This window comes from Erinaceus europaeus, chromosome 13, assembly GCF_950295315.1.
Source record: "Erinaceus europaeus chromosome 13, mEriEur2.1, whole genome shotgun sequence".
Lineage (NCBI taxonomy): Eukaryota > Metazoa > Chordata > Mammalia > Eulipotyphla > Erinaceidae > Erinaceus > Erinaceus europaeus.
This window is the reverse complement of record NC_080174.1, coordinates 50,251,545-50,277,352: the sequence shown is the minus strand read 5'-3', so window position 1 is coordinate 50,277,352 and position 25,808 is coordinate 50,251,545. Positions and strand designations below refer to the sequence as shown.

At 41.5% G+C, this 25,808-nt stretch overlaps 1 protein-coding gene across 5 annotated transcripts in view; it reads left to right on the top strand.

Annotated features, from left to right (window-relative positions):
• CSMD2 (CUB and Sushi multiple domains 2) overlaps positions 1–25,808 on the top strand; it is an 814,611-nt gene that overhangs the window by 551,470 nt on the left and 237,333 nt on the right. For all 5 annotated transcript variants that reach the window (XM_060205823.1, XM_060205822.1, XM_060205821.1 and 2 more), the window contains 3 exons: positions 5,114–5,283; positions 20,394–20,550; positions 23,021–23,212. In XM_060205823.1, the coding sequence (XP_060061806.1) occupies positions 5,114–5,283; positions 20,394–20,550; positions 23,021–23,212 (519 nt within the window). The remainder of the gene's footprint in view (positions 1–5,113; positions 5,284–20,393; positions 20,551–23,020; positions 23,213–25,808) is intronic.

Below are 25,808 nucleotides of genomic sequence, written 5' to 3'. Positions count from 1 at the left end.
CATGGAGAATCCCAATATGGCAGAGGAAAGAGGTGCTTTTGTTATCTCAGTGATAGTGTTGGCTTGAAATATTTTACTCATTGAGGTCAGGGAGAAACAGAGAAAGAGGAAACAGGTTCATTTGGAAACTAGTCATTGCATATCAGGCATGCTTCTAGGTACTGAAGATACTAAGGTGAACAAAACAAAGAAAATCTGTCTACCCATGATTTCATATCCTGGTGGTGAGATAAACTGTCAACACCTAGACATGTAGTGTATTGGGAGATGTGGTTGAAGGTTACTGAGGAAAATCAAGTCAGTTTAGGAAGATTAGAGGTAGTCTTGCTCTTTAATAAGGAATAGTTAGGAAAGGGCCCTCTGATAAGTGGACATATTAGAGGAAATCCAAGGAGGTCCTCTCTTAGATATCTGGAAGAAGCATCTGGACAATGAGGGTGCTTCATATTTGAAGCCAGTGTAGAGTAGACACAAGTAGACACAAGAGACCAGAAGATTATGAGGCTAGAGAGGTAGGTGGCAGAGTAGAGCCAGGGTACCTCTGACCTCTTGTCTTTTCTGCTTCCTTGTGAGAGCTCTGAAGCAGACTGTCCACAGCTCCAGACCAGAGGGTGGGAGAATTAGAGTGACACCCCAGGGAATGGAGAAATTTTCTGGCTGTCCATCCTTTCCAAGGTTGATGGCTCTGCTTGCTCAAGACTTACAGCAAATGGCGGGTAACAACAAAATCTGGATTAGATGAGAGCACTTACCTGCTCACAGATAGCCATACACCTTGGGCTTAAAGTGAATATTGCATAAAACCTCAGAGCACCAAACAGATCCAAGTGGTCACACTGATCAAGACAGGGACCTTGACATTCTCTTTGAATGAAACCACACCAAAGAGCCCTAAACTCTACAAAGGGCAGCTGTAACTGTCTGGCGATCACACGGCCTCAGGCCAGGCCTCTGCTCTATAGCTTGCCCACTGTCAGGTCCTGGGAAGACTGCCAACCCCCCTAGGCACTAGCTTCCTTGTAAAATAAAGGTAACAAGATTTGGTCTGGATTAGATGACACTATTTACAAAAGCTGCGAAGTTCCCTATAATTGCCAGCATCTGGCCAATAACCCTTTACAATCTCTCAGAAGAGACTTTAAACTTCGCAGATGTAGAATTCCATTTTGACTGATCAGATAATCCCGACCTCTATCCATTCCTTTGTAACCACCCCTTCAAAGCATCCACCCCCCATTCCATCCAGACATACATGTCATTTCCCTTGTGTGAACTCAGTGTGTATCTAGCTACTAGAAGTTTTTTCTTCTCTAGGATAATGTCCTCAGATAAGTGGCTCTGGGAGACATTTTTCTTGAATAGGATTATCCCAGAACACAAATGAGCATGCTCCTTAAGCTTTTGCCTCATTGATCTCATTACATAAACTCATTCTTTAACTTCCCATTCCAGTTACTGTTTGTTCATGACACCTCACAATATTTTCATTACTAGATTTCTTTTCTACTTCATGTGTTATTAATAATGCATAACAATTATAATCACTTCTAATTACCACTGGCCCAGCAAATAGAGCCTCAGGCTGAAGGTATCATGGGATTGCCCAACCAGAGGATCCCCCCTGCTAGTTGCCACATACACTGCTGGTGTAAATTAGATGCTGTAACTCACACAATGTTAACAGCAACGTTCCCAGCTGAGAAGGAGATGAACAGCCCTGAGCTCTAATTTATGGTATGACAGGGGAGACAGCCCCTGACCTCAAGAACCCCTGAACTTGATGTGGAAGAGACAGGCATGACCTCAAAAGACCCAATCTGTAGCAGGAAATATGACCCTGTCCCTGGGAGCTCCAGTGTGATGGAGAAGACCTAACCTTCTGCCTCCATAACCTCAGGCTGATGGCTAAGACGTAGCTCCTGCCCTGAATGAGACCTTTTCTGATGGGGACGACAGAAGCCACAGATGCCTGAGTTGGTGGCAGCATTTCCCTGTCTATGTGACTGTTTCTCTAGACCATTTGTTTGTTTGCTTCCATTTGCACTTATATTCAGCTTTTCAGTGCATATGCTCACTTCCCCTGTTACTTTGGAAACGCTCCCAGAATCCAGTCCCTCTGTCATGTCTCTCTACTCTCCCATATCTTCCCTGGAGCCTGGGATACAGACACAAGAGATGGAGGTGATTTTGGGTCAGAACCTGGTTTCTGACCAATGACTGGCCTTACTGAAACTATCAGTTCCTTGTCCTGACTCAAAATGTGATGGGCACATGAGGCAGAGGTGGCACATCTAGCTATTATGCAGAATATCAGGTTTAGGGAGCAGGGATCCAATTATATACCAAAGCCCACTTTTAAGGAAAGTCAACTTTTGGGAACTAGGCAAAGGGCAAGAAGCATCAGGAGCAAGGAAGATTTTGTTAATGTCAGGCAGCTGATGCAATCTCCCCAAGAATCTTCTCAACTTTTCTGCCAGTCTTAGAGAACAAGTGGGACTCTAGATGGAAACAGAAGTAGACAGGGAAAGAGAGGAGCAATAACAGTTGCTGAGGACCTACTATGTACTAGCCACTTCCCATATTTTAATCACAAAAGCACATGCATTTATTTCCATATTCTTGTGGGTGTGTGGTTATTGTCCAGATGAAAGCAAGTGGACAAGACTAAGCTCTAGGTTACTGATACAGCTTATCTGGCTGACTCTAAAGTCCATGCTCAACTTTATACACCATATGCTTCTCCTTGATGGAGAGAAAGGCAGGTGACTCCAGAGATGGAGAACTGATTCGAAGAGTGGCCCCATGAAGCAGCACTCCTCTATCATGTGGCTGAGCAATAAATGTCAAATGTGCACAGCTTTCAGTACTCCTGCCCCAAATCACCACCCTAGTTTAAGTGCATGCAGAAGATATACACACTCTAGAAACAGTCCTACCTAAATTATCAGAAGTATCAGCAGCTTCCAGGGCATCTTATGACTTCCATCTCATTTGTTGTATGTCCCATTTCAGCATAGTCGTGCACATTTAAATTCTTTGCAAACAGGCTGAGTTTAAAGTGTTGCAAGCTGCCTTTCTTCTCCAAAGCAAATGATGGCTCTCTCAGTCATTTCAAACTGCTCTAAGAAAAAACCATAGACTGGGTAGATAAAACAACGAGTATTTATTTCTCATAGTTCTTGAAGCTATGAAAGCCAAGCTCAAGGTGCTGGGAGATTCAGTGTTTGGAGAAGGCCTTTCTGGTTTGCTAATGGCATCCTTTTTGTTATAGCCTCACACAATAGAGACACAGAGGACTCTGGTCTCTTCCTCTGTTTATAGACCCATTATTCCCCTTATGGGTCTCTATCTTTATAACCACATCTATAGCTAAGTGCCGCCTGAAGAATGGTTCACCTTCAAACTAGGGCATCAACCTATGGATTTGTGGTAGTGGTTTATATAAAGTCTTAAGAAACTGAAGCTTGAACTGGGCAGAGCCAAGGGAGTAAGCCCAGTGAATAGTGTAGGCCCTTGATAGTAGAACATGGTCTCTATCTTCAAAAATCTAAGGCACAATCTTCAGCTTTAGAAAAACGCAAGAGTAAACTAAACTCATAAGAAGCTCATCTTTGAATATTACTGCATCACATGCTCTATATATACTGTCTAGCCTAGTGCACTCCAGGCAATTAATGTTGACTATGTGGTCCACTGGACAGTGGCCCATTGGTTGAACTCAAGGCCTTTCTGGATAAAGGCTGTGCCAAGAATAAGGACACTGAGGGATAGTTTGGAGAAAGCAGACTTGCTGCCGTCAGCTTCAGCTCTCCATATGTCCAGACAAATAATAGTCTTGCCATCTGGACTTGGATTTACACTCTTTCAGAACTTAATTATTTTTATGACTGTACATCTTCTGGGGTCAGTGTACACCATATTCAGTCACTCATTCATTTGGCAAATGTTTATTTTACATACGATCTGGATTAAACCTTGGAATTTCATAGTTTCATTAAGCATGACAACAATCCTCAAGTAACTCACAGTTTGGGTGGGAGCACAGGAAAATAGCGAGCATTAGGGTTGGGTTTGTCAAAGATTCCAATGCAGAGAAAGACAAGGAGGGGCTTCAGAATTACAGAAGGTACTAGAACTCAAATCATAGGGTTCTACGGCATATTCCCAGAGATATAGAAATATAATCAAGTCCTAACAAATTCACAGAGCAGTGGAGGAGGTAGAAATGTTGACAAGTAAATTAAGTGAAATGCGATAACTGCTATAAACAGAGGCATGAGAGCAATAGGGAAAGAATGACTAATTCTCAAAGAGGAAATAAAAATTTTAAGAGGAGGGTATGAATTTATTAGCTGTTGAATTAAACAAAATTTGAACAGATCTATGCTAATTTATTCTCCAGGGCCTTAGAGACTGTGTGTTTCAGGCCTTATGAAGGTTGAGTTCTCAATTCTCTCCTTTTCATGAATTGAAAAACTTGATCTAAATTGCTAACTGCCAGGCACTTGATCATTAAAACAACAGTGATAATTATGCCTACCTTATGGGATAGGTGGTGACTAATGACGAAAGGATCCTTGTAAAAGCTCTGAGAGACACCAGTAATTGTTGCTCTATCTTCTTTTTCTCTGTCCTGTGCTACTGAAGGCTTTCTCTCTCTTCACTTGGACATCAGCAACCCCCATGACTTCCTTCTTGGTCATGTATGTTGCTTTGATGTTATGTGACTAGGTATATAAATATCTGCTTTGTAACTCTGAAGACAGACAGACATTAAGAGTGGGGTCAAGAAGCAGACTGAACTAACATGAGCCAGTGTTAGAAAAAGACTCGTGATAGGCATTGTGACTGGCGCACACACACTGAATGTGACATTTCCCTGGAAATTTTATGATTTTGTGAACACTAATAATAAAAATTACCAAAAATAAATATAAAAATGAAAAACCTATAATAAGCAGCGCTGCCAGCTGGCTGACTCACGACAGATAAACAGGCATCTTGGCAGACAGAGAAACTAGTGGCTTGTATAAGGTTCTCCAGCACTGAGCTGATTCTGGATTTAGCTGATGGGGGGCTTAATCTGTGATTGTTGTGGTTCTTTTTTTTTCAGCTGAGTGTGGGAATTCAGTCACAGGCAATCAGGGCACATTACTGTCCCCCAACTTTCCTGTGAACTACAATAACAACCATGAGTGCATCTACTCCATCCAGACCCAGCCAGGGAAGGGGATTCAGCTTAAAGCCCGGTCATTTGAGCTCTCTGAAGGCGATGTCCTCAAGGTAAAACTGATAGACTTCTTAGACTGAATGTTACAGAATTCAGAAGCGTTGTCAGCACTCACTCATTTGTCTCTACGAATGACCCAAAGTCTCAGGAGATTGTTCTCACTCAGCAGAGGGAAAAGGAGACCCTGAGAGAGTGTGGATATATAAAAATGGCTTTAAATTTTTCTTAGGAACTGGCTATTCTCAAAGTCATCCATCATTGAGTATGGGTTGAATGCATGATAAAAACAATACCAGTCAATGAATTGGGGTGCTCAGTGGATAAAGTTTCCGCTAGTCTTTCCAATCTGGATAACAAAAAAGCTCAAAGAATATTAGCATATGACTGCACTTTTATCAGCACATGCTTTTGGATATTAATTTTTTGTATGTGTGTTTACACAAGTGTGTGAATATGTATCTAGGTACTTATTTGACTTTGGGTATCTATCTGTTTCTGTGCATTCTTATTTCAGTATATTTTGTATGTGTGATCTTGTATATGTTAGAATGTAGGCTTCAGTGCACTACTGTGATTATCTAAGTGACAGTGGAGTTTTAAAGTGTAGATACCAAGTATATAGATAGGTGCAGATGGAGAAATGGCTTGTACTACAGAAAGGGAATTGTTAAGAGTACTAAATTTACATATGACTTGTATTTCTTAGTGTGTGTTTAAGTGTGCATCTCCAATAATGTGTGTGTGTGTGTGTGTGTGTGTGTGTGTGTGTGTGTGTGTGTGTGTGTGTGTGTGTGTGTGTGTAAAAAGTTGACAGTTGACTCTAGAGAATTAATCAAAGAGCTGCTTTGCTAAAATGGACTATAAGGTCAATCTCATGCAGAGGATGTCCATTTTCATCTCAGATCAGCACACTCTCTTAATTTATTCTTTTTATCATTTTTCCTTTATTGGGGGTTAATGTTTGATATTTGACAGTGAATACAATAGTTTTTCCATGCATAACATTTCTCAGTTTTCCACATAACAATACAACCTCCACTAGGTCCTCTGTCATCCTTTTCCAGGACCTGTACTCTCCCCCTCCAACCACCCCAGAGTCTTTTTTGGTGCAATACACCAACTCCATTTAGTTTTATTCCCTGTAGCTATAGAAGTCTTGATATTAGAAAAGTTAAAACAAATAAAGGTCACTAGTCTAGAAAATCCAAAGATAAACCATCAAATAATTTATTTTCCTTAGTGCCATCTACATGTGACGACTATACTGTGTTTTTTTTAATACTGTGCTTTTTATGCACACATGATACTCTTGACTCATCCTCTGAAGCAAGTGCTCTCTGGTGTGTATGTATGTGAATCTGGAAGGTGTTTCTCTCTCTTACTTAATTATCCTTGAGCCCACGAGAATGTACCCATGAGGTGACCAGTTACAACTGGTTAGACATGAAATAGAGCAGAATATGATAAGGAACCCAGTGTGGTTTGGAGCCCTATGATTGGCTTCTTCAGCCCAATTTTCCAATGCCTCAAATTCCTAGACACAGAAAAACAGTGTGCGTCTCCCTATAAATGAGTGATAGACAGGACTTTTACTTCCCAAGAAGGGTTCATATCTTCATGCATCTCTCTTGATCTTTCTTATCTCCATTTGCCCATCATCAACAGAAGAATCTTAAATATGTAGGAGGGCCAGTGTGACCTCCTCTTTAGTGCTGTATGTGGAACTAATGAAAATGTGGCAATGCAGAGGCCTTCGTAAGTGAAAGTAATTGTTAACCCTACAGGAAAGAAAAAAGCGTTTTAAGACATAACATACAACTTTCAGGTTTTGAAAGGGAGTATGAGCAGCAGATCCTTGCATGTGAACTGATAGACTAGGAGAAAAACTCTTGATTGCTAAAGGTCACATGAAGTACAGTTGATGCCCAGGCTTCTTCACAAGAGTGATCTAGAATCAGAGTAGCGCTTAAGACATATTCAATAGATTTCTAATACCAGGGTTCTGTTTAGGATTAGGTAATCTGCTTAACAGATAGAAAACAGATTGTACAGGGCAAAGGAAAGAAGGAAGGAAGGAAGGAAGGAAGGAAGGAAGGAAGGAAGGAAGGAAGGAAGGAGAAAATATGAGAAAGGAGGAAAAGAAAAGAAGGAAGAGGCAGGCATGGGGCATCTAGCCAGAGCAAAAGATTAGAGAGGGTACTTAGGAAATGCAGAACCCCAGATGGTTCTGTAAGAAGAATGTGACGGATTCCTATGTTTCTCAGGGAGAAACCTTCTCAGACTTTAGACAGTATCTCTACAGCCACCTACCCAGCTGGACCTGCTAGCCAATCCTAGTATTTCTGGCCTCAACATTTCTGCCGAAGAGCCTCTTCCTCTTGTCTACTTTTTTTTTTTTGAGCTGAAGCCTCACTCATACATGATTTTATCACTAGTGGGTCACTTTTTCATTCAGATGGAGAAAAACAGAGAGGAAGGAGAGACAGAAAGAGAGAGAGGGAGAAACCTTCCAGCACCAGAGCTTTCTTTGGTGCCATAGCACTTCCCCTATGGGGCCTGGGATTTGAACCTGGACTTCATAGGTTCCCTGCTCAATGAACTATCTTTCTGTTTCCTATATTCCTTTAGCATCCTCTTCAGAAGACTGGACTCTGGCTCTTACTGACCAAAAGACCATTTATAGGAGCCTATGACCACAAAAGCTTCTATAGGACAGATCCTTGGGAAGGGAGGGGAAGACACAATAGGAGAGCTGAAAGTATGTGTTTTCTTCCTGTTCTGACTCCTTTCCTATTCTGACTCCCTTGTCCTCCTGAGGTAGAATCTGGGATGCAAACAGGTACAGAACTGTTTCAGAACTACAAGAAGAGTCAGAAGCTGAAGGTATCGGCAGCAGTTGTGCTACATGAATCTGCCACTCTGGTCTACTGTGGCACGAATGTGTACAAGAGCAGCCTAGAGTGTCCCCACCAAGAGTCTCTTGTCCTTTCCCCAGTGCTCTTGGCCCATCTGTCAGAACAGTGACATAGATTTAATCCCAAACTGTCCTGTTTCTTCATAAACAGTACACACCTGGTCTTCTGATTAGGGAGACCTTGTCACCTGCTCCAAAACTTTTTTATCTATATCCTGAAACAAAAGATTTCATGCACCTAACCAACTCTTCAAGCTTTCCTCATGGTCTTATGTTTCTGACTATGAACAGACTGTTTTCTTGCATTATGACCCAAATCTCTTCCTTACCTCAATCACTGAAAATTTATTAATCTTCATCCCACACATGCTTGTATCCCACAGCTGTATGATTTATTTTGGCCCCATGCCACAGTTTTTGGAATCTGGCATAAACGAGACAGAAAGAATCTTTAATGCAGGAGTATCAAAAGGCATGTTCCCACTCACAAAGGTATGTGATGCACATCCTTTTTAGGCTCACACTGAAACGATCAAAGAGACATAAAGTGGGGGAGGGTCTGGTCTCAGCACTGGGAATTAGGCAAGGATGCTATTCATATATGGCATAAAGAAAATTGTGTCAGGGACTGCTGAGATAGTATAGTGTAGCAGAAATGCACCAAGCTTGGGTGCCTAAGGCTCGAGGTCCAATCCTTGGCACCACATGATGGATCTGTGCAGTGATTTGGTCTTTCTCTCTCTCTCTCTCTCTCTCTCTCTCTCTCTCTCTCTCTCCCTCTCTCTCCCTCTCTCTCCCTCTCTCTCCCTCTCTCTCCCTCTCTCTCCCTCTCTCTTTTTCTCTCTCTCCCCCTTCTCCTTCCTACCCCTCTTTCTCTCTCCCTCCCTCCCTCCAGGCTAAATTATTAAAAAATAAAAAGGGGTGACTGAGCAGTGGTGCACCCAGTTAAGCACACATAGTACAGAGCTCAAGGTCCCGCTCAAGGATCCCAGTTTAAGCCCAAGGCTCCCCACTTGTAGTAGGAATGCTTCACAAGCAGTGAAGCAGATCTGCAAGTGTCTTTCTGTCTCTTTCCCTTTCTATCTCCCCCTCCTCTCTCAATTTTCTCTGTCCTAGCCAATAAAATGAAAAATAAAAATGGCCACCAGGAGCAGTGGATTCGTAGTGCAGGCCCCAGGCCCCAGTGATAACCCTGGAAGCAAACAATAATAATAATGATGATGACGACAGTTTGTGGTAACCCCAGTTAAACTCATACATTACCATGTGTGAGGACCTGGGTTTAAGCCACTACTCCCCACCTGCAGGGAGGGAGCTTCACAAGATGTGAAATAAGTCTGCAAGTGTCTCTCTTTTTCTCTTCCTCTATTTCCTGCTTCTTTCTCAATATCTCTCTGTCCTGACTAATAAAATTTTGAGAAAGGGGGAGAAGAAAAATGACTATCAGAAGTGGTGGATTCATAGTGCAGGCACTCAGCACTAGCGACAACCCTGGTGGCAATAAAAAAAAATAATAAAGAAAGAAATCTTTAGGGGGCGGGCAATAGCTCACTGGGTTAAGTGCACATAGTACAAAGCACAAGGACCCGCACAAGGATCCCTGTTCAAGCCCCTGGCTCCATACCTGCGGGGGGAGGGGTCACTTCACAAGTGGTGAAGCAAGTCTGCAGGCATCTATCTTTCTCTTCCCCTCTTCTCTCAGTTTCTCTCTTTCCTATGCTATAAAATAGGAAAAAATGGCCTCCAGGAGCAGTGGATTCATAGTGCTAGCACTGAGCCCCAGTGGTAACACAAGACCGAAAAAAAAAAAAACCTCACAAATTAAATACTCCCTTAAAAATTATCCAGATTGAGAAAAAGCCTCATCAAACTATAATTCACAGGTGAAGTTAAACCCTGTCTATGAACTAAGTGCTATAAACATTTATGAAATTCCAAACTAAAATATATAAAGAGCTCTGTAAACTCAACAGTAAGACAATCAACAATCTCATTGGAAAATGTAGTGAGGACATGGATAGAAGAAGTGAGGAAGAGATCCAAAGTCTCTGATTATCAAAGAATTGCAAACAAAGACAACAATGAGCTACCAATTTACACCTGTAAGAATGTCATACATTGGAAAGAACAGTAACAACAAATGTTGAAGAGGATATAGGGGAAAAGGGATACTTCTGCACTGATGGTAGGAATGTAAATTGATCCAACCCTTGTAGAAAATCATCTGGAGATTTGTCCAAACACTAGAAATGGACTTAACCTATGGCCTAGTAATTTCTGTCCTGGAGGTTTACCTCAAGGAAACAGGAACACCTATCAGAAGAGATCTATGTATACTTATGTTCATAGCAGCAGAATTTGTAATAGCCAAAACCTGGAAACAGTCTAGATGTCCAACAACAGATGAAATGACTATAACAGTTGTGATATATATGTACATGATGGAGTATTACTCAGCTGTTAAATGATGAAGTCATTAACATGAAAACATCTTGTAAAGAGAAATAAGCCAAAAAGAGAAAAGACAACTAACAAACGATCCCACTTATAAATATAAGTGGAGACAGGGAAGGAGAACATGAAACATGTGAAACATGTGAAACATGACCTGGGCATGATGTACTGCACCAAAAGCAAAGGACTCTGGGGAAGAAGGGGGAGTGAAGGGCAGAAGAGAACTTTAGAGTCCTGGTACATAATAATATCATACACATGTGCCAATGGCTGCACAGTAAATCATTACCCACCTATCCACCCATTCTCCCACCACCTAATAAATATGGGGGGGAGAGAGAACGAGAAGCTTCAGAAAGTAGAGCCAGGAACAACGACATGCATGAGCTCATTGTCAGAAATCAGATCTCAGTCCTGCCATCTCATCTGGTAGCATACTAAGTTGAAGAGGCCATGATTCCCTTCACTTGACTTTTATTGGCAAGCCAGGTGCAATAAGGCAACTTCATGGCTGATAACGAAGAATGAACAGGCTTCTTAGAGAAGGTGCTGCCAAGACCATGCACACACATGCATATGCTCGTGCGTGCACATGCATATGCTCACTCACATGTGTGTGCATGCACACACACACACACACACACACAATTAAAAGTCCCTGCTAAAATCCCTTATGTCTTAGTGCTTTGTTGTTGTTGTTCCTTAGAAAATACTGGGTATTTCTAGTCTCCCATCTTTATTCTTCTGCAGTGGTATGCCAACAAGAAAATTAAATGGGTGTGTATAATATTCAGTAGATCAGAAGACAGAGACCTGTCTGGGAAGTCAAGCTAATTGCCCTCTATAAGGAGTGAAAAACAGAAAGAAAAAAATCACTTAAAAACTCCTTATTCGTATTCTTAACAGGATTTGAGAGCGCATTGTATTTATGACACAAGAAATAGACAATAATGAAAACAGCCGTCTGAGATGGAGAAAGATTGAATAGAGATGAAAAACATGATCATCCAATTAAAAAATGGATTGGAGGCAGTGAACAGAAGATGGTAAACCACAGAAAAATGAAATCAGTTTATTATAAGATAAATTTGAGAACTTCTCTCCCATCTCATAAGGAAATGAAAAAGAGGATTTTTTTATATTAATAAAATGTACAGTCACTCCACAGTAAAACTTTATGTGCTAAATAACATAGCACGGGTAAATTAAATAAAAACTACTAGAAATGTAAAAAATAATAATAAAGTTGAAGTTACCTTGGAATACTTTAATATACTCTTGTTAGTTTCTGGCATGCCACTTAGGTTAAAATAAATAAGGATTTAGGTAGCTTGAATAATATGCAATAAATCCAAAGAAAGTAGAAAGAAGATATTTTTAAAGATAAAGACTGAAAAAGAAAACTAAAGAAGCAATAACAATTATCAACAACCCAGTTGGGTCTTTGAAAAAAATAATAAAATAGACAAACTAGTAGAAATTATCAAGAAATAAAGACTCTACAATTAAATATATGAATTAAAAAGGAAACATACAAGTATAAAAATGATTTATATGATAAAATATTTAGAAACAACTGTAAAACAGTAATTATGGAGCTTAGATGAAATGGAACATTTTAAAAGATTTGTCTTATTTATTTGTTTGTTTCCTTATGAAAGAGAGAGGAGAAGATAGATTGAACCAGAGGGTAACTCTGACATACATGATGTGCAGGGATTGAACTCAGGAACACATACTTAAGAGTCTAATGCTTACTCCATTGTACTACTGCCTGAGCTATGAAATGAGCATCCATACAGATAAAAAGTACTACCAAGAAAAAATATATGTATATGAATAATCCAATAACCACTGCAATAGGAATTGCCATCCTCTCTCACAAACATTCAAGCCTCAAGCTTACAAGTAAACTTAACAAAATGTCAGTGACCAGTTAATTCCTGAAGAACTGCCTGAGAAAAGAGAAAAACTACCATCTACCAACACTTTTTTTGTTTAAAGGTGGAAGCAGAAATATTGCTATCAAATAGAATAAGAGCAGTATAAAAACAGAAACTTTTCAGTAAGCCTTCATTGTGGTTATAGATGTCGAAATCCTAAGTACAATGTCATGTTGAATCTAGCATTGAAAACAAAAATGACCAAGTAGGATTGATCCAGAAAAAAATGAGAATGTGTCAATATTACAAAAGCTCGAAATACTGTTTATATAAAACACCATATGAAATTGCCGATTTCTGAGTCAAAACTGGTTGAAGGTTGGCAATTTCAAGTAATTTATCCAGTAGACAAAAGTGGAAAATATCCAGTCCTGCCAAACATCATATGATGAATTCTTTTTTTCAATTTTTTATTTATAAAAAGGAAACATTGGCAAAACCATAAGATAAGAGGGGTACAGCTTCACACAATTCCCACCACCAGAACTCTGTATCCCATCCTCTCCCCTGATAGCTTTCCTATTATTTTACCCTCTGGAAGTATGAACCCAAGATCATTGTGAGATGCAGAAGGTTGAAGGTCTGTCTTCCGTAGTTGTTTCCCTGCTGAACATGGGCATTGACAGGTCGATCCATACTCCCAGCCTGTCTCTCTCTATCCCTAGTGGGGAAGGACTCTGGGGAAGTGGAGCTCTAGGACACATTGGTGGGGTTGTCTGTCCAGGGAAGTCTGGTCCGCATCATGCTAACATCTGGAACCTGGTGGTTGACAAGAGAGTTAACATACAAAGACAAACAAATTGTTGACCAATCATGGACATAAGGGCTGGAATAGTACAGATGAAGAGTTGGGGGTCCTCCATTTTGTAGATAGCTAGTAGGCATAATTTAGTTAAATTCCAAAGGGCCTGTGGCTATACTAGTTTTTTTTTCCTTTTTCTTTTTGCCCTTGAGCCTGAAATCTGATATGCCAGTGGATCCAAGTTTTTGTCTGGGGAGATGATGTCATGGCTAGAAAAAGGACCAGAAAGCTGGATCAGGAAAGAGAGTAGTTCCCTAATATGGGAAAGGGGTATAAATATTGTTGACTGTAAACTCCATCGATTTGATGTGATCTGGGGCATGTGATGAATTCTAATACTCACCTATGATATTTTGAAGTGCATCATGAAACTGTGAATAGAACTTTCTTTGTTTTGAGGGAGGGGTGCAGGGCTTCATGCTTGCATGACTCCACCACTCCCAGTAGACTATTTTTTCTTTTAATTTCAGACAGAGACAAAGAGAGAGATAAATAGGAGAGACACCACAGCACCACTCCACCGTTCCTGACAGTGCCCCCTGTTGCTATGCATGGTACTCCCAAGTGTTCACACATAGTAAAAAGTGTACTCTACTTCCTAATTTTGAGTTTTTCAAAAAATGTTCTACTAGCACTTCTCGCAAATATGCTATTTAATAGCAAAACTTCCTAAGGATTCCCAGTACTCAGGCGCAAGACCAGAAGCTATGCTGTCACCAATAGTAGTCACCATTATGTGGAAGATCCAAGTCACTGCATTCATAACAAAAGCATAAAAAAGGAACAACCCAGAGTCTGGTGGTAGTGCAGCGGGTTAAGCGCAGGTGGCACAAAGCCGGAGTATGGATCCTGGTTTGAGCCCCGAACTCCCCACCTACAGGGGCGGGGGGTTTGCTTCACAAGCGGTGAAGCAGGTCTGCGGGTATCTGTCTTTCTCTCCCCCTCTCTGTCTTCCCCTCCCCTCACAATTTCTCCCTGTCCTATCCAAAAAATTGGGGGGGGGGAGTGCCCACAAGAATAGTGGATTTGTAGTGTGGGCACCTGGAGGCACAAAAAGAAAGAAAGAAAAAAAACCCATAGAATTCCTAGGTCTTCTCTCCCTGTCTTCCCCTCCTCTCTCTATTTCTCTCTGTCCTATCCAACAACAACATCAATATCAACAATAATAGCCACCATAATAAAACAAGGGCAACAAAAGGGAATAAATAAGTAAATAAATATTAAAAAGGGAATAACAACAAATGGAAAGAAGTAAGATTGGTCCCTTTACTTAGATAATACAAAGGAATAAACTGGTAAACTATCAGATTCAGTAAGATAATTCAGCCAGGCTGCTGACATTTCAATTACCAATTAAAACATGAAGTCAGAAGACAAGAAAATCTCATCTGCAATAGAAACAAAATTCTAAGACACCCAGAAATAAACATAACAGAAATGTGTATCATCTTTACTAAGAAAATTACCAGGCTTCACTTTGAATGGTGCAACACTCAAATAAATGTAAAAAGATTTTGTCTATCAGTGAACAAAGGGTTGAAATGATTCGAGGGGGAGTAAAGTAGAACTGCTGATAAATATGCAGAAAAAATGTTCATCCTGGGGACTGGACAGTTGTGCATCCAATTAAGCGAACATAGTACTAAACACAAAGACCTGAGCAAGGATCCAGGTTCAAGCTCCTGGCTCCCCACCTGCAGCCTGGACCCTTCACGAGCGATAAGCGGGTCTGCAGGTATCTCTCTATCTCCCCCTCCTCTCTCAATTTCTCTCTATACTAGCTAATAAAATGGGGGGGAAATGGCTGCTAGGAGCAGTGGATTTATAGTGAGGGCACCACGCCCCAGCATTAACCCTGGAGGGGAAAAAAAAAAAAAAAAGCTGAATCTCAGTCAAAATAAGAGATGTCTACTGCAGAACATGTAAATAACAATAATCATCATCATCAGGGATGTGCTTTAAAGCAAAATCACTTGACATCTATCATTTTGGGGGGGAATCACAGTATCTGTAATTATCAAGTGTTGGTGAAGTCACAAAGCAGTGAAAACTGTCATATGTGGTCAGACTATCTGACATTAATCTTGGGTAAAGAACCTGGGAATATCTAAGAAATTTAAACACCTGGGCTGGGAGAAAACATAATGGTCATACAAAAGACTCTCATGCCTGAGGCTCTGATGTTCAAAGTTCAATCCCCAGCAGGACCAGAAGCCAGATCCAATCAGTAGTCTGATCTCTGTCTATCTCTATCTATATCCTTCTCTCTGTATCTCTCATTAATAAAATGAAAATAAGTAAAAATAAAAATGTTTTAAAGAGAAAGTTAAACACATGTCTTTCCTGTAGCCAGCTTATTCATAGGTATATACCCCAGAGAAACTCAGGCACATCTGTTCAAGAAAACATGTTAAAAAAAAGAAAAAAGTGTTCACAGGAAAGTTCTCATTGTTGATAACTGGGAGTAAAAATCTATCCACTTTGCACATGCATTTTGAAGCCAGCCTCCTTGTTGAATTGTCTTATTTGACATAGTGGTTGAACCATATCAAAGCATGAAGTTGGGGTCAGAGAGAGAGCTCACGATATTAGATATTTGTTATGACACACCCTTGGCCTATGTTCAAACCTGAGTGCCTCATAGAAAATGCTTGGAACCAGAGGAAGTTCCGGTGCTTTTGGTGTCTCTTTCTCTCCCTCTCTCTCCTTATCTAAGTGAATTAAAATAAAACAGCCTGGCGCAATGAAACTGTTTATGCCTCAAGTCCTAGATCTGCATTTTAAGAAGTCAAGTTGTGCACTTTAAATACGTGTGTGTGTGTGTGTGTGTGTGTGTGTGTGTGTGTGTGTGTGTGTATGTATATATATAGTATTATTAAATGAAACCAGATACTATGTAATGGGTAAGAAAATTTAATACCATGGGAGTCAAGTGGTAGTGCAGTGGGTTAAGCACAGGTGGCGCAAAGCGCAAGGACCGGCATAAGGATCCCGGTTCGAGCCTGTAAAGCAGAGAGTTGCTTCACAGGTGGTGAAGCAGAGCTACAGGTCTCTATCTTTCTCTCCCCCTCTCTTTCTTCCCTTCCTCTCTCCATTTCTCTCTGTCCTATCTAACAACAACGACATCAATAACAACAACAATAATAACTATAGCAATAAAAAATCAAGGGCACCAAAAGGAAATAAATAAATACTAAAAAAAAAAAATGTAATCCCATATGAATGTAATATTTCTCTTGTCAATCCACATATTTAATTTTTAATTAGTCAGAATTACACAGATTGTTTTGATTTAAAGGGGTAAGGAATGTTATTTCATTTGAGGTTTTTGTTTTGTTTTGTTTTTCTTATATTTGATAGAGATAAATTGAGAAGAGAGGGGGAGATAGGCACCTGCAGCACTGCTTCACTGCTCATGAAGCTTCCCCTATACCTGGGGTGTGGGAGCTTAAACCTAGTTCCTTGCACATGGTATATACTCAACTAAATGCACCAACCCTCTGCCCCTTGAGGCGTTTTTTTTTTTTATCTAAAAATAAATTTGAAGGAAAAGAAGTTAAAATAAGACAAATGAGCAAGGATTTATAAAAATGTTATACCATCATTAAAACATTGTGTCATGAATTGTTAAATGAATGAACATAACAGATTAGAAACTTAGGGGCTGGGTGGTGGTGCACCTGGTTGAACATACATGTTACAATGTCCCAGTACCCATGTTCAAGCCCCTGGTCCCCCACCTGCAGGGGGAAAGCTTCATAAGTGGTAAAGCAGGGCTGCAGGTGTCTCTCTGCCTCTCTCCCTCTCTGTCTCCCCCTTCCTTTCAATTTCTGGCAGCCTCTATCCAATAAATAAATAAAGATAATAAAAATGTTTTAAGTAAGTTGACTAAATCAAATTTAGATGACTAATATGTGATAAAAATATTAATAGATTTAAAGTTGGTAGTGGACAAAAATAGTTCTAAATGGGACTTTATTAAATTGCTAATCAGCCAACAAGAAAAGTTAAAATAATATTATTTATCACATGCCAAAATAAGTTTCAGGTACATTTCAGCTCCTAAGTACTAGAATAAAACATTGATGCAATGATCATGCATTTATTGTGTACCTCTTATGTACCAGAGGGCATGTTATGAACAATGATATGTGAGTAATTTTATTGTAGATTCAGTTACTTTTGATGAAAATTGTTGCAGCTATTTAAATGCTATTGTGGGAAAGTATTTAATGATTTGAAAAATTTATAGATTATGTGGCTGAGGAACTGGAACAACAAGGAGAGTTCAGGACTTGCATGAATGAGGTCCTAAGTTTTTCCCCCAGACTTGCAATACCAGAATAGTGGTGTCTCTCTTTCTCTCTGTCTCTCTCTTTCTCATACACTTACATTCACAATAAATAAGTAAATTCTTTTTTTAAAAAATGTACATTACTGCATTAAAGACAAGGTTACTGTGATTATTATGTCTATAATCTTGGGAGGAGGAAAAAGAGAAATGGAGATACATTAAAAAAAAAAAAAACCCTGAAAAGATAGTCACAATATGTTATGAGTTCCCTAGGTTGGTTTTATTTCCTTTGTGCCTTTCTGTTTTATAAGCTTTCTGTGGTGAGTATTTTATTGAAATGACACATTAAGAACAGTTTTTGTTCTTAACTAATTAGGATAAAATATACTAGGAAATTAAGGAAAAATCCTGTTTCCATTATACTTTTATTAATTAACAACAAGTTCTTAATATCAACATAAATCCAGTGAATATTAAAATTTCGGTTTATCTCGTAAATGTCATAATATTTTTTTTTCCTCCAGGGTTATTGCTGGGCTCAGTGCCTGCCATGAATCCACCGCTCCTGGAGGCCATTTTTTCCCCCTTTTGTTGCCCTTGTTGTTGTAGCCTCCTTGAGGTTATTATTATTACCATTGTTTATGTTGTTTGTTGTTGGATAGGACAGAGAGAAATGGAGAGAGGAGGGGAAGACAGAGAGGGGGAGAGAAAGATAGACACCTGCAGACCTGCTTCACCGCCTGTGAAGCGACTCTCCTGCAGGTGGGGAGCCGGGGGCTCGAACCGGGATCCTTACTCAGGTCCTTGCGCTTTGCGCCACATGAGCTTAACCCACTGCGCCACCGCCCGACCCCCCATAATATTTTTTAAATTTATAACTCACTGATTCAGAATCCATATAAGTTCCACACATTGAACCTATAGGTTTCTACTACATATCTTTTTTTCATTCCCTTGTTATTTGTTGAAAAAACATCAAATCATTTAGCCAGTAGAGTTTTTCACATTCAGAATTTTTGTAACTACATTCTCAGAGCATCATTTAGTATGTCCCTCTGCCCTTTGTATTACCTATAAGATGGAAAGCCTTGATTGAATTCAAATTTGGGGCTGGGTGTTGACTCATTCAGGAGAGCACATATGTTACTATGCACAAGAACTGTCCCTGGTTAAGCCTACAGGGTGGGGATTTCACAAGCAGTGGAGTAATGCTGCAGGTATCTTTCCTTCTCTCCCTCCTCCCTACCCCCAATCTCTTACACTATCAAAAAATAAATGACCTCTGGGAACGGTGGAGTCATGGAGGCAAAAAGCCTTAGTGATAACCCTGGTGGAAAAGCACTAATAACAGTAATTCAGAGCTGTTTCTTGATCTTGATTTGACTAAAATCTGATTCTGATTTTGATCACTGAAAAGTAATTTTTATGACTCCAGAGGAGATGAACTTCCATCCAGAAGTGAATGATCTCTGGTTGTTTCTTATTGTGGTGGTGTTGTAATAACATATGGATATGATCAATGCCTTGACCAGCTAATCTCAATATATGCTTTCACAGGCCAAAGCATTTTATAACCATTTGGAGGCAGCAGTAGGCTCAGCTCTTGAACTGCTGTCAGCTCCATGTCTGTTGGAATGTTAGAATTCTCTCAGTGATATAAAACACTTGCACATAGAATCTGGGCTTTCGAGACTCCCAGGGGCCTAAACAAATCTCTGTAATATACAGCACTGTTAGCTTGAAAGATGACTTCTTTTAGAAAGCCTTGCTTCATAAATAGTAGAATGGAAATATTGTTCCAATTTGCTGGCAGCTGGCACCACATCCTGTGCCATGCACAAATATTCATCACCCACCCATAGATCCCATCTTTGATATTTACCAAAGCACCAGGGGGTCCTTCATTCAATCACAACTTCTGTTGTTATTTGTACAATTATCTGGAAAGGAGCAGCAACCTCGGAACCTGGGGAGCTCGTTCATTATTCTGATGGCTGTTGTCTTTGTTGGTACTGAGAAGTTCAGGGGACAGATGGGAGTCAGGGAAGCCAGATGCCTGTGTGATCCTGCCCCTGGCAAGCCCAGCAGGCCCTAGCTGGAGCCTTCATTTTAGGAGAGAAGGGCCACAGGCTGAACCTGTGACAAGGCAAGCTACCAGGACTTGATGGTCATTTTAACTTCATCCTTCCCATGTCCCAGGAGCCACATCCTATAGACTCAGGGCATTCAGGATGGTTGGCTCATCTCCCTGAAGGGCAGAACTGAGTGGTTAGCAGTGCAGAAGTGTGGAATGCTTTCAACCTGCCTGTCTGCCGAAGCAGATGGCTTGGGTAGTCATGCAATCCCACCTGGTCTCCCTAGGCTGCTGCAGAGTGAGCTGGGGCCAGGTGGGACTTGAGGGAGTGAGAGCAGACCTCCACTGCAAAGGTTAGAGCAGCAGCTTCCTCCTAGAGGCCATCTTCACACTGAGATGGACTGGGCACAGCACTGGCACCATGTGGAGTTGAGGAGGATTGCTACTTCCCCAGTTATCTGGTTAGTTAGCTACCTCAGTTCTTAGCTCCCCTCTGCCATCTCTCTTGCACTGAGTGTTCACTGTTGCTCTGAGTGATCTGTGCTGAACTCCAGGAGCGTGGTGTGTGTGTGTGTGTGTGTGTGTGTGTGTGTGTGTGTGTGTGTGTGTGTGTGTGTGTGTGTGTGTTACTGCTGATAAAACTGCCAATGACACCAGGTTGGGGGTTCTCTCCTGTGTCCAGGTTTATGATGGCAACAACAACTCTGCCCGCTTGCTGGGAGTGTTCAGCCGCTCTGAGATGATGGGGGTGACTTTGAACAGCACATCCAGCAGTCTGTGGCTTGATTTCATCACTGATGCAGAGAACACCAGCAAGGGCTTTGAGCTGCAGTTCTCTAGTAAGTACATCTTAATGTTTGAGTGTAGAAGGAAGCCAGGCATGTTCTCTGCCCTTTCACCCATCACTTTGTAGATTTGGTTTTCTCCAGCTAGTGCACAGCCAGCTGCCTGTCTCTGAGACTCTAGGGGAATGTGTGTGCCTGTGATTTGGATGAATTGCCAGCTGACACACAACTGTGTGGTGCAAACCAAGCTGAGAGTCACAGCATATCTTTTATGATACTTTTAAAATAATAAATGCTATATGTACCTTTTAAAATTTTTTTTATTATCTTTATTTACTGGATAGAGACAGCCAGAAATCAAGGGGGGGGTGATAGAAAGGGAGAGAGACAGAGAGACACCTGCAGCCCTGCTTCACCACTCATAAAACTTTCCCCCTGCAGATGGAGACCAGGGGCTCGAACCCAAGTTCTTGCGCATTATAATACATGTGCTCAACCAGGTGTGCCACCACCCAGCCCCCTGTATGTACCTTCTAATTAAGCCATCCAAAGATAGCTTTTCCTAATCATGCCATTTATAAGATAATATTTAGATGTAAAAAATTGCAAATGCTGATATATAATAATGTTCTCTCTTTTTTTTTTGGTCACCACCAGGACTGACATTTTCAGTTAGAGACCAGGACACAGAGGCAGAGGCAGAGGCAGAGGCAGAGGCAGAGGCAGAGGCAGAGGCAGAGGGAGAGGGAGAATGATAGAGACCACAGCACCAAAGTTTCCTCCAATACAGTGGAGGAAGGACTCAAATCTGGGCCCTGCATACAGCAAAGAAACACACTATTTGAACGAGCTATCTTGTCGATCCAAATAAGTTGTGTTTTTTTTAATTACTTAAAGAGTTGAGTCCTTTACTTTGTTTTTTATGATTCTAATGTTCTCCTTTACTCCCAGGATTTTTTCATTTCAATGGAAAGTACCCAGGTTTGCTTATAGCCCTGGGTATGTACTTGAGGTTATATCTTTATACCTTGATTTCACCACCTCTTTGTTTGAGTTTTTACTTGCCCAGTAGATGCAAAGAAGTATTCTTTTATAGATCACTTTTAAACCAAGCTTCTATGTACTGGAAGATGGGTAGACAGGATGTGCTTTGTCCATGTAGGCAGCGGAATACTACATAACCATAGAAAGAATGAAGTCCTTACACATGATACAGGGTAGATGAATCTTGAAATCACTGTGCTATGTGGAAGGAGCCAGACACAGAAGATCACATAATTGTGTGATCCATTTATTTGTAGTTGCAGGAGAGACCAATCTATAGAGAAAAAGTAATCAATAGCTACCTAAGGCTATGGGACTGAGAGAAAAATATGTGTGGGTTTCTTTTAAAAAGATTTTTAATGACTTAATAGTGATTTATAAGATCCTAAGCTACCTGGGGCTTCTTGAAGTTTTGAGAATGTTCTAAATGTTGATTGTGGCAATAATTGCGCAACTCTGTGACCATACTAAAAGATTCACAGGGATACATGTTTAGATGAGTTTAGGATGTGGATTGTATTTCAGTAAATCTGTGAGAGAAAAAAAAAAAAAGCATTCATCTAGTGTGTCTACACCAGGGCTCCTCTTGCCTAGGCTCCAGACCACCTGGCAGAGAGAGGGTCTGTGCCTGTTCCAACAGGCATATCAGTGGGTGAGGATTGACCAGATTTCAAATTCCATCACTTGTGACTTTGGAACGGTGTATTTACCCATCCCAAGTCAATGTTCTCAGTGGTAAAATGCAGAGCATTGGGCAAGGAAGATAGCATAGTAAGTATGCAAACAGACTTTGATGCCTGAGGCTCCGAGGTCCCAGATTCAGTCCTCCTACACCAAATTTATATCCTTATTTATATTCAATCAATAAAATAACGTATGTTTTTTTAAAAAATTTAGAGCATTTAAACTCTCTGTCAGACTCCTGTGGGTGGCAGGTGAGAGATAAGGCATGCAAGGGGCTAGAGAACAGGAGCTCAAGAGCTTAATGTATGTCCACATCGGCTCTCCCTCTCCAGTCTTTTCAACACCAAGCCTGTCAGCAGGACCTCACTGAGCTCCAACACACACAGTGAAAGTGCCTCTTCCATACTACTCTAGCCCATCCAAAGAGCTCCATGAGCAAAATGGAAGCAGCAGCTCCCACTTGGAAAATGCTTTAACAGTGTCAAACCAAACAACTAGAAAATCCAGACCCCATGACTGAAAACTATGAAAATTTGTCCTGGGCTTGTGAAATAACTGGTGTCATTTACATGTCACAAAAGAGGACTGAAGACTCCATAACATATCCCCCTGCTCACAGCAGCCTGGCAGCTTCCAAACTGTGACTTGCTCAGAACCTGCTGGTCCTGGCTGGAGTAACTTTCTTGAGGAGGGAGAGGGCTTGAGGGGAGGGGAGGACTTCAAAGTGATGGAGCACAAGGACTGTGCTATGTGCCATGAAGGGTCTCACTCATTCTCTCTCTCCTCTCTTCACCAGGTTTTGAACTCATCAAATGTGAGGACCCAGGCACCCCCCAGTTTGGCTACAAGGTTCATGATGGAGGGCACTTTGCAGGGAGCTCTGTGAGCTTCAGCTGTGACCCGGGGTACAGCCTGAGGGGCAGCGAGGAGCTGCTGTGTCTGAGTGGCGAGCGCAGAACCTGGGACCGGCCTCTCCCCACGTGTGTCGGTAGGAAGGCTCTGGGTCTTTATGTTTCCCTTGGTGTCCCCCAGGCTCAGGCTTCCAACTCTGATCTCATTAAAGAGCTCCGTGTCTGTGGGTCCTCCGTCTTGGGCTGCCCTGCTGGGCTGCATCATCCACCCTGTGGGATTCTCCATTTCCTCACAGTCACACTTTGTCATTGTTACTCAGTTAGCAGTTGGGACCAGAGCCAAGCCACACCCTCAGAATGGTAGTGCTGAGGAAAGAGAAGAGAGGACACAGGACAGAGAGAAATGGAGAGAGGAGGGAGGGGAAGATAGAGAGGAGGAAAGACAGACACCTGCAGACCTGCTTCACCGCCTGTGAAGCGACTCCCCTGCAGGTGGGGAGCTGGGGGCTCGAACCGGGATCCTTATGCCAGTCCTTGCGCCTTGCGCCAACACGTGCGCTTAACGTGCTGTGCTACCACCCGACCCCCTCTTTTTAAATTTCTTTGCCTCAGCACATACCGAAACATACACCTGCACCAAGTATAGCAAGTGGCAAGTATAGCAAGTGGTGCTGGACAGGCATTTAAATATTTCCCCAGGGGATGTTGTCCTTTTATAAGATTATCCAGTGCTTATACAGATACACCAAAACTGAGAGCATGGGGAAAGGGATGGAGAGGGGGAAGAGATGGTGTCTGGGGTTGGGGAGACAAGACAAAGCAGCTGAAGTCCCAAGCAAACATCAGGGAGTGTAAAGTATGTGGGATGAAAAATGAGAGGAAAGATCAGATGGACACAAAGAAAGATTGTGCCTTTTCTCAAACTTGATTTTTTCCTTTCTCTCTTTATTCCCCCCACCATGGTGATGTTGAAGCTCAGTGCCTGCATGACTCCACAATTTTCTCTCCCCCTCTCTGTCTTCCCCTCCTCTCTTGATTTCTCTCTGTCCTATCCAACAACGAAGGACAACAACAACAACAGTAATGACCACAACAAGGCTACAACAACAAGAACAACAAAAGGGGGAAAAAAATGGCCTCCAGGAGCAGTGGATTCATGGTGCAGGCACTGAGCCCCAGCGATAACCCTGGAGGCAAAAAAAAAAAAAAAAAAAAAAAAGAAATTTAAAAAGAAAAAGAAGGGGAAGGAGGAGGAGGAGAAGAAGAAAGCATTTCCCCTGCTCTTCGAGCATCCACAGCAAGGAGAATAGACACATAAGCATATCATTATAATACAAAATAAGCACTGAAGAAAAGGTTCTGTGCAAAGTTGCAATATAAGAAAGTTTTATAAGAAAGTTTTATATAGGAGGTGATAGACTTTAAGGAATGGATAGCATTCACCAGCAGAAGGGGTGGGATGGAGAGGTGGAATTCTAGCTAAGTATATACAAAGGTTGAGGGTGTGATGTGTTAATGACAAATATTATTTACCTCTCAACAGTTACTGGTTTGTCAGCAAAGTCGTGATACACTTTTGCATAGGAAAACAGAAACTACTTCACCACTTTTCTGACCACCCAGTACCTTGCAGCAGGATCCTCAGCAGTTGCACAGCAGAGCATCTGAAGGCAAGACTTCTAAGCCTGGCAGTAGACAGGCCAGAATGATGGCCTTTAAGCAACTGCTAGTCTCTTCTCCCACAGAAACGTCCAGTCCCTTTCTCCCATCTTTCATTCATGTGCCAGGCCCATGATAGGCACTGGAAAACCAAAAGAGCAGTTCCCAGGCCAGCGAGGGAGACAGATGTATAAACAGACTGTCTCATAGTGCCAATGGCAAGCCAGCCAGAGCAAGTCAGAGATGAAGGAGCAATGGTGGTTCACATTGTAATATCATTATTTACTTGCAGAAAGGATTCTCCACAAGCGTCTTGAGAATATCAAATATGCCAGTTGAAATAAATTTAGAGGACGCACTCAAGCACTGTTGCAAGAGTATTTACAATTTGAACTGCCGAAATCTTCCCCACTGAGACTCCTTCAGGCCCCACATAGGGGAGTGAGATTGTATATTAGGGATTATGTGTGTATGTTTCTACATATGTTCTATTGTGGTAGACTTGATTACAGTCTACTGGAAATGATTACTATGGCTTAAAACATCCAGATTGTGTGTGTGTGTGTGTGTGTGTGTAGGGGGGTTCCTCCCCTATTATCATTTTACTGGAGGATAAATGGGTTACAGTAACACTTGGTGACACATGGGTACAGTTTCTCATCTTCCTATGATATGTGTCTGCAGAACACTCTGACCTCCAACTTACATCTTTCTCCACATCATGCACCCACAACCCCCAGAAGCCTTCTTCTGTGATGACGCTAGCCTGAGGGAAGCAGCCCAGGTTCTAGCATGGGGAGGGAGAAGGGTGAACACCAGAAAGAGTCTCCTGGTCAGGTTGGTGAAGCTGCTGCTTGCTGACCACCTGATCCTCCTGCTTACCTGAACACACCCCCATCTTCTGTTTTCAAACACACACCTCTAGGAAGCCAGAGGAGCTTTACCATAGAGTATGGAGGGACGCTCTAGCCAAGCACATCGATGATGCCCTGCCATCTTTCCACCTACTTCTGCTGCTCGTGGGCCAGACAGGCTTCCCACCACCACGCAACTTAAAGTTTACCTTCTCATCTA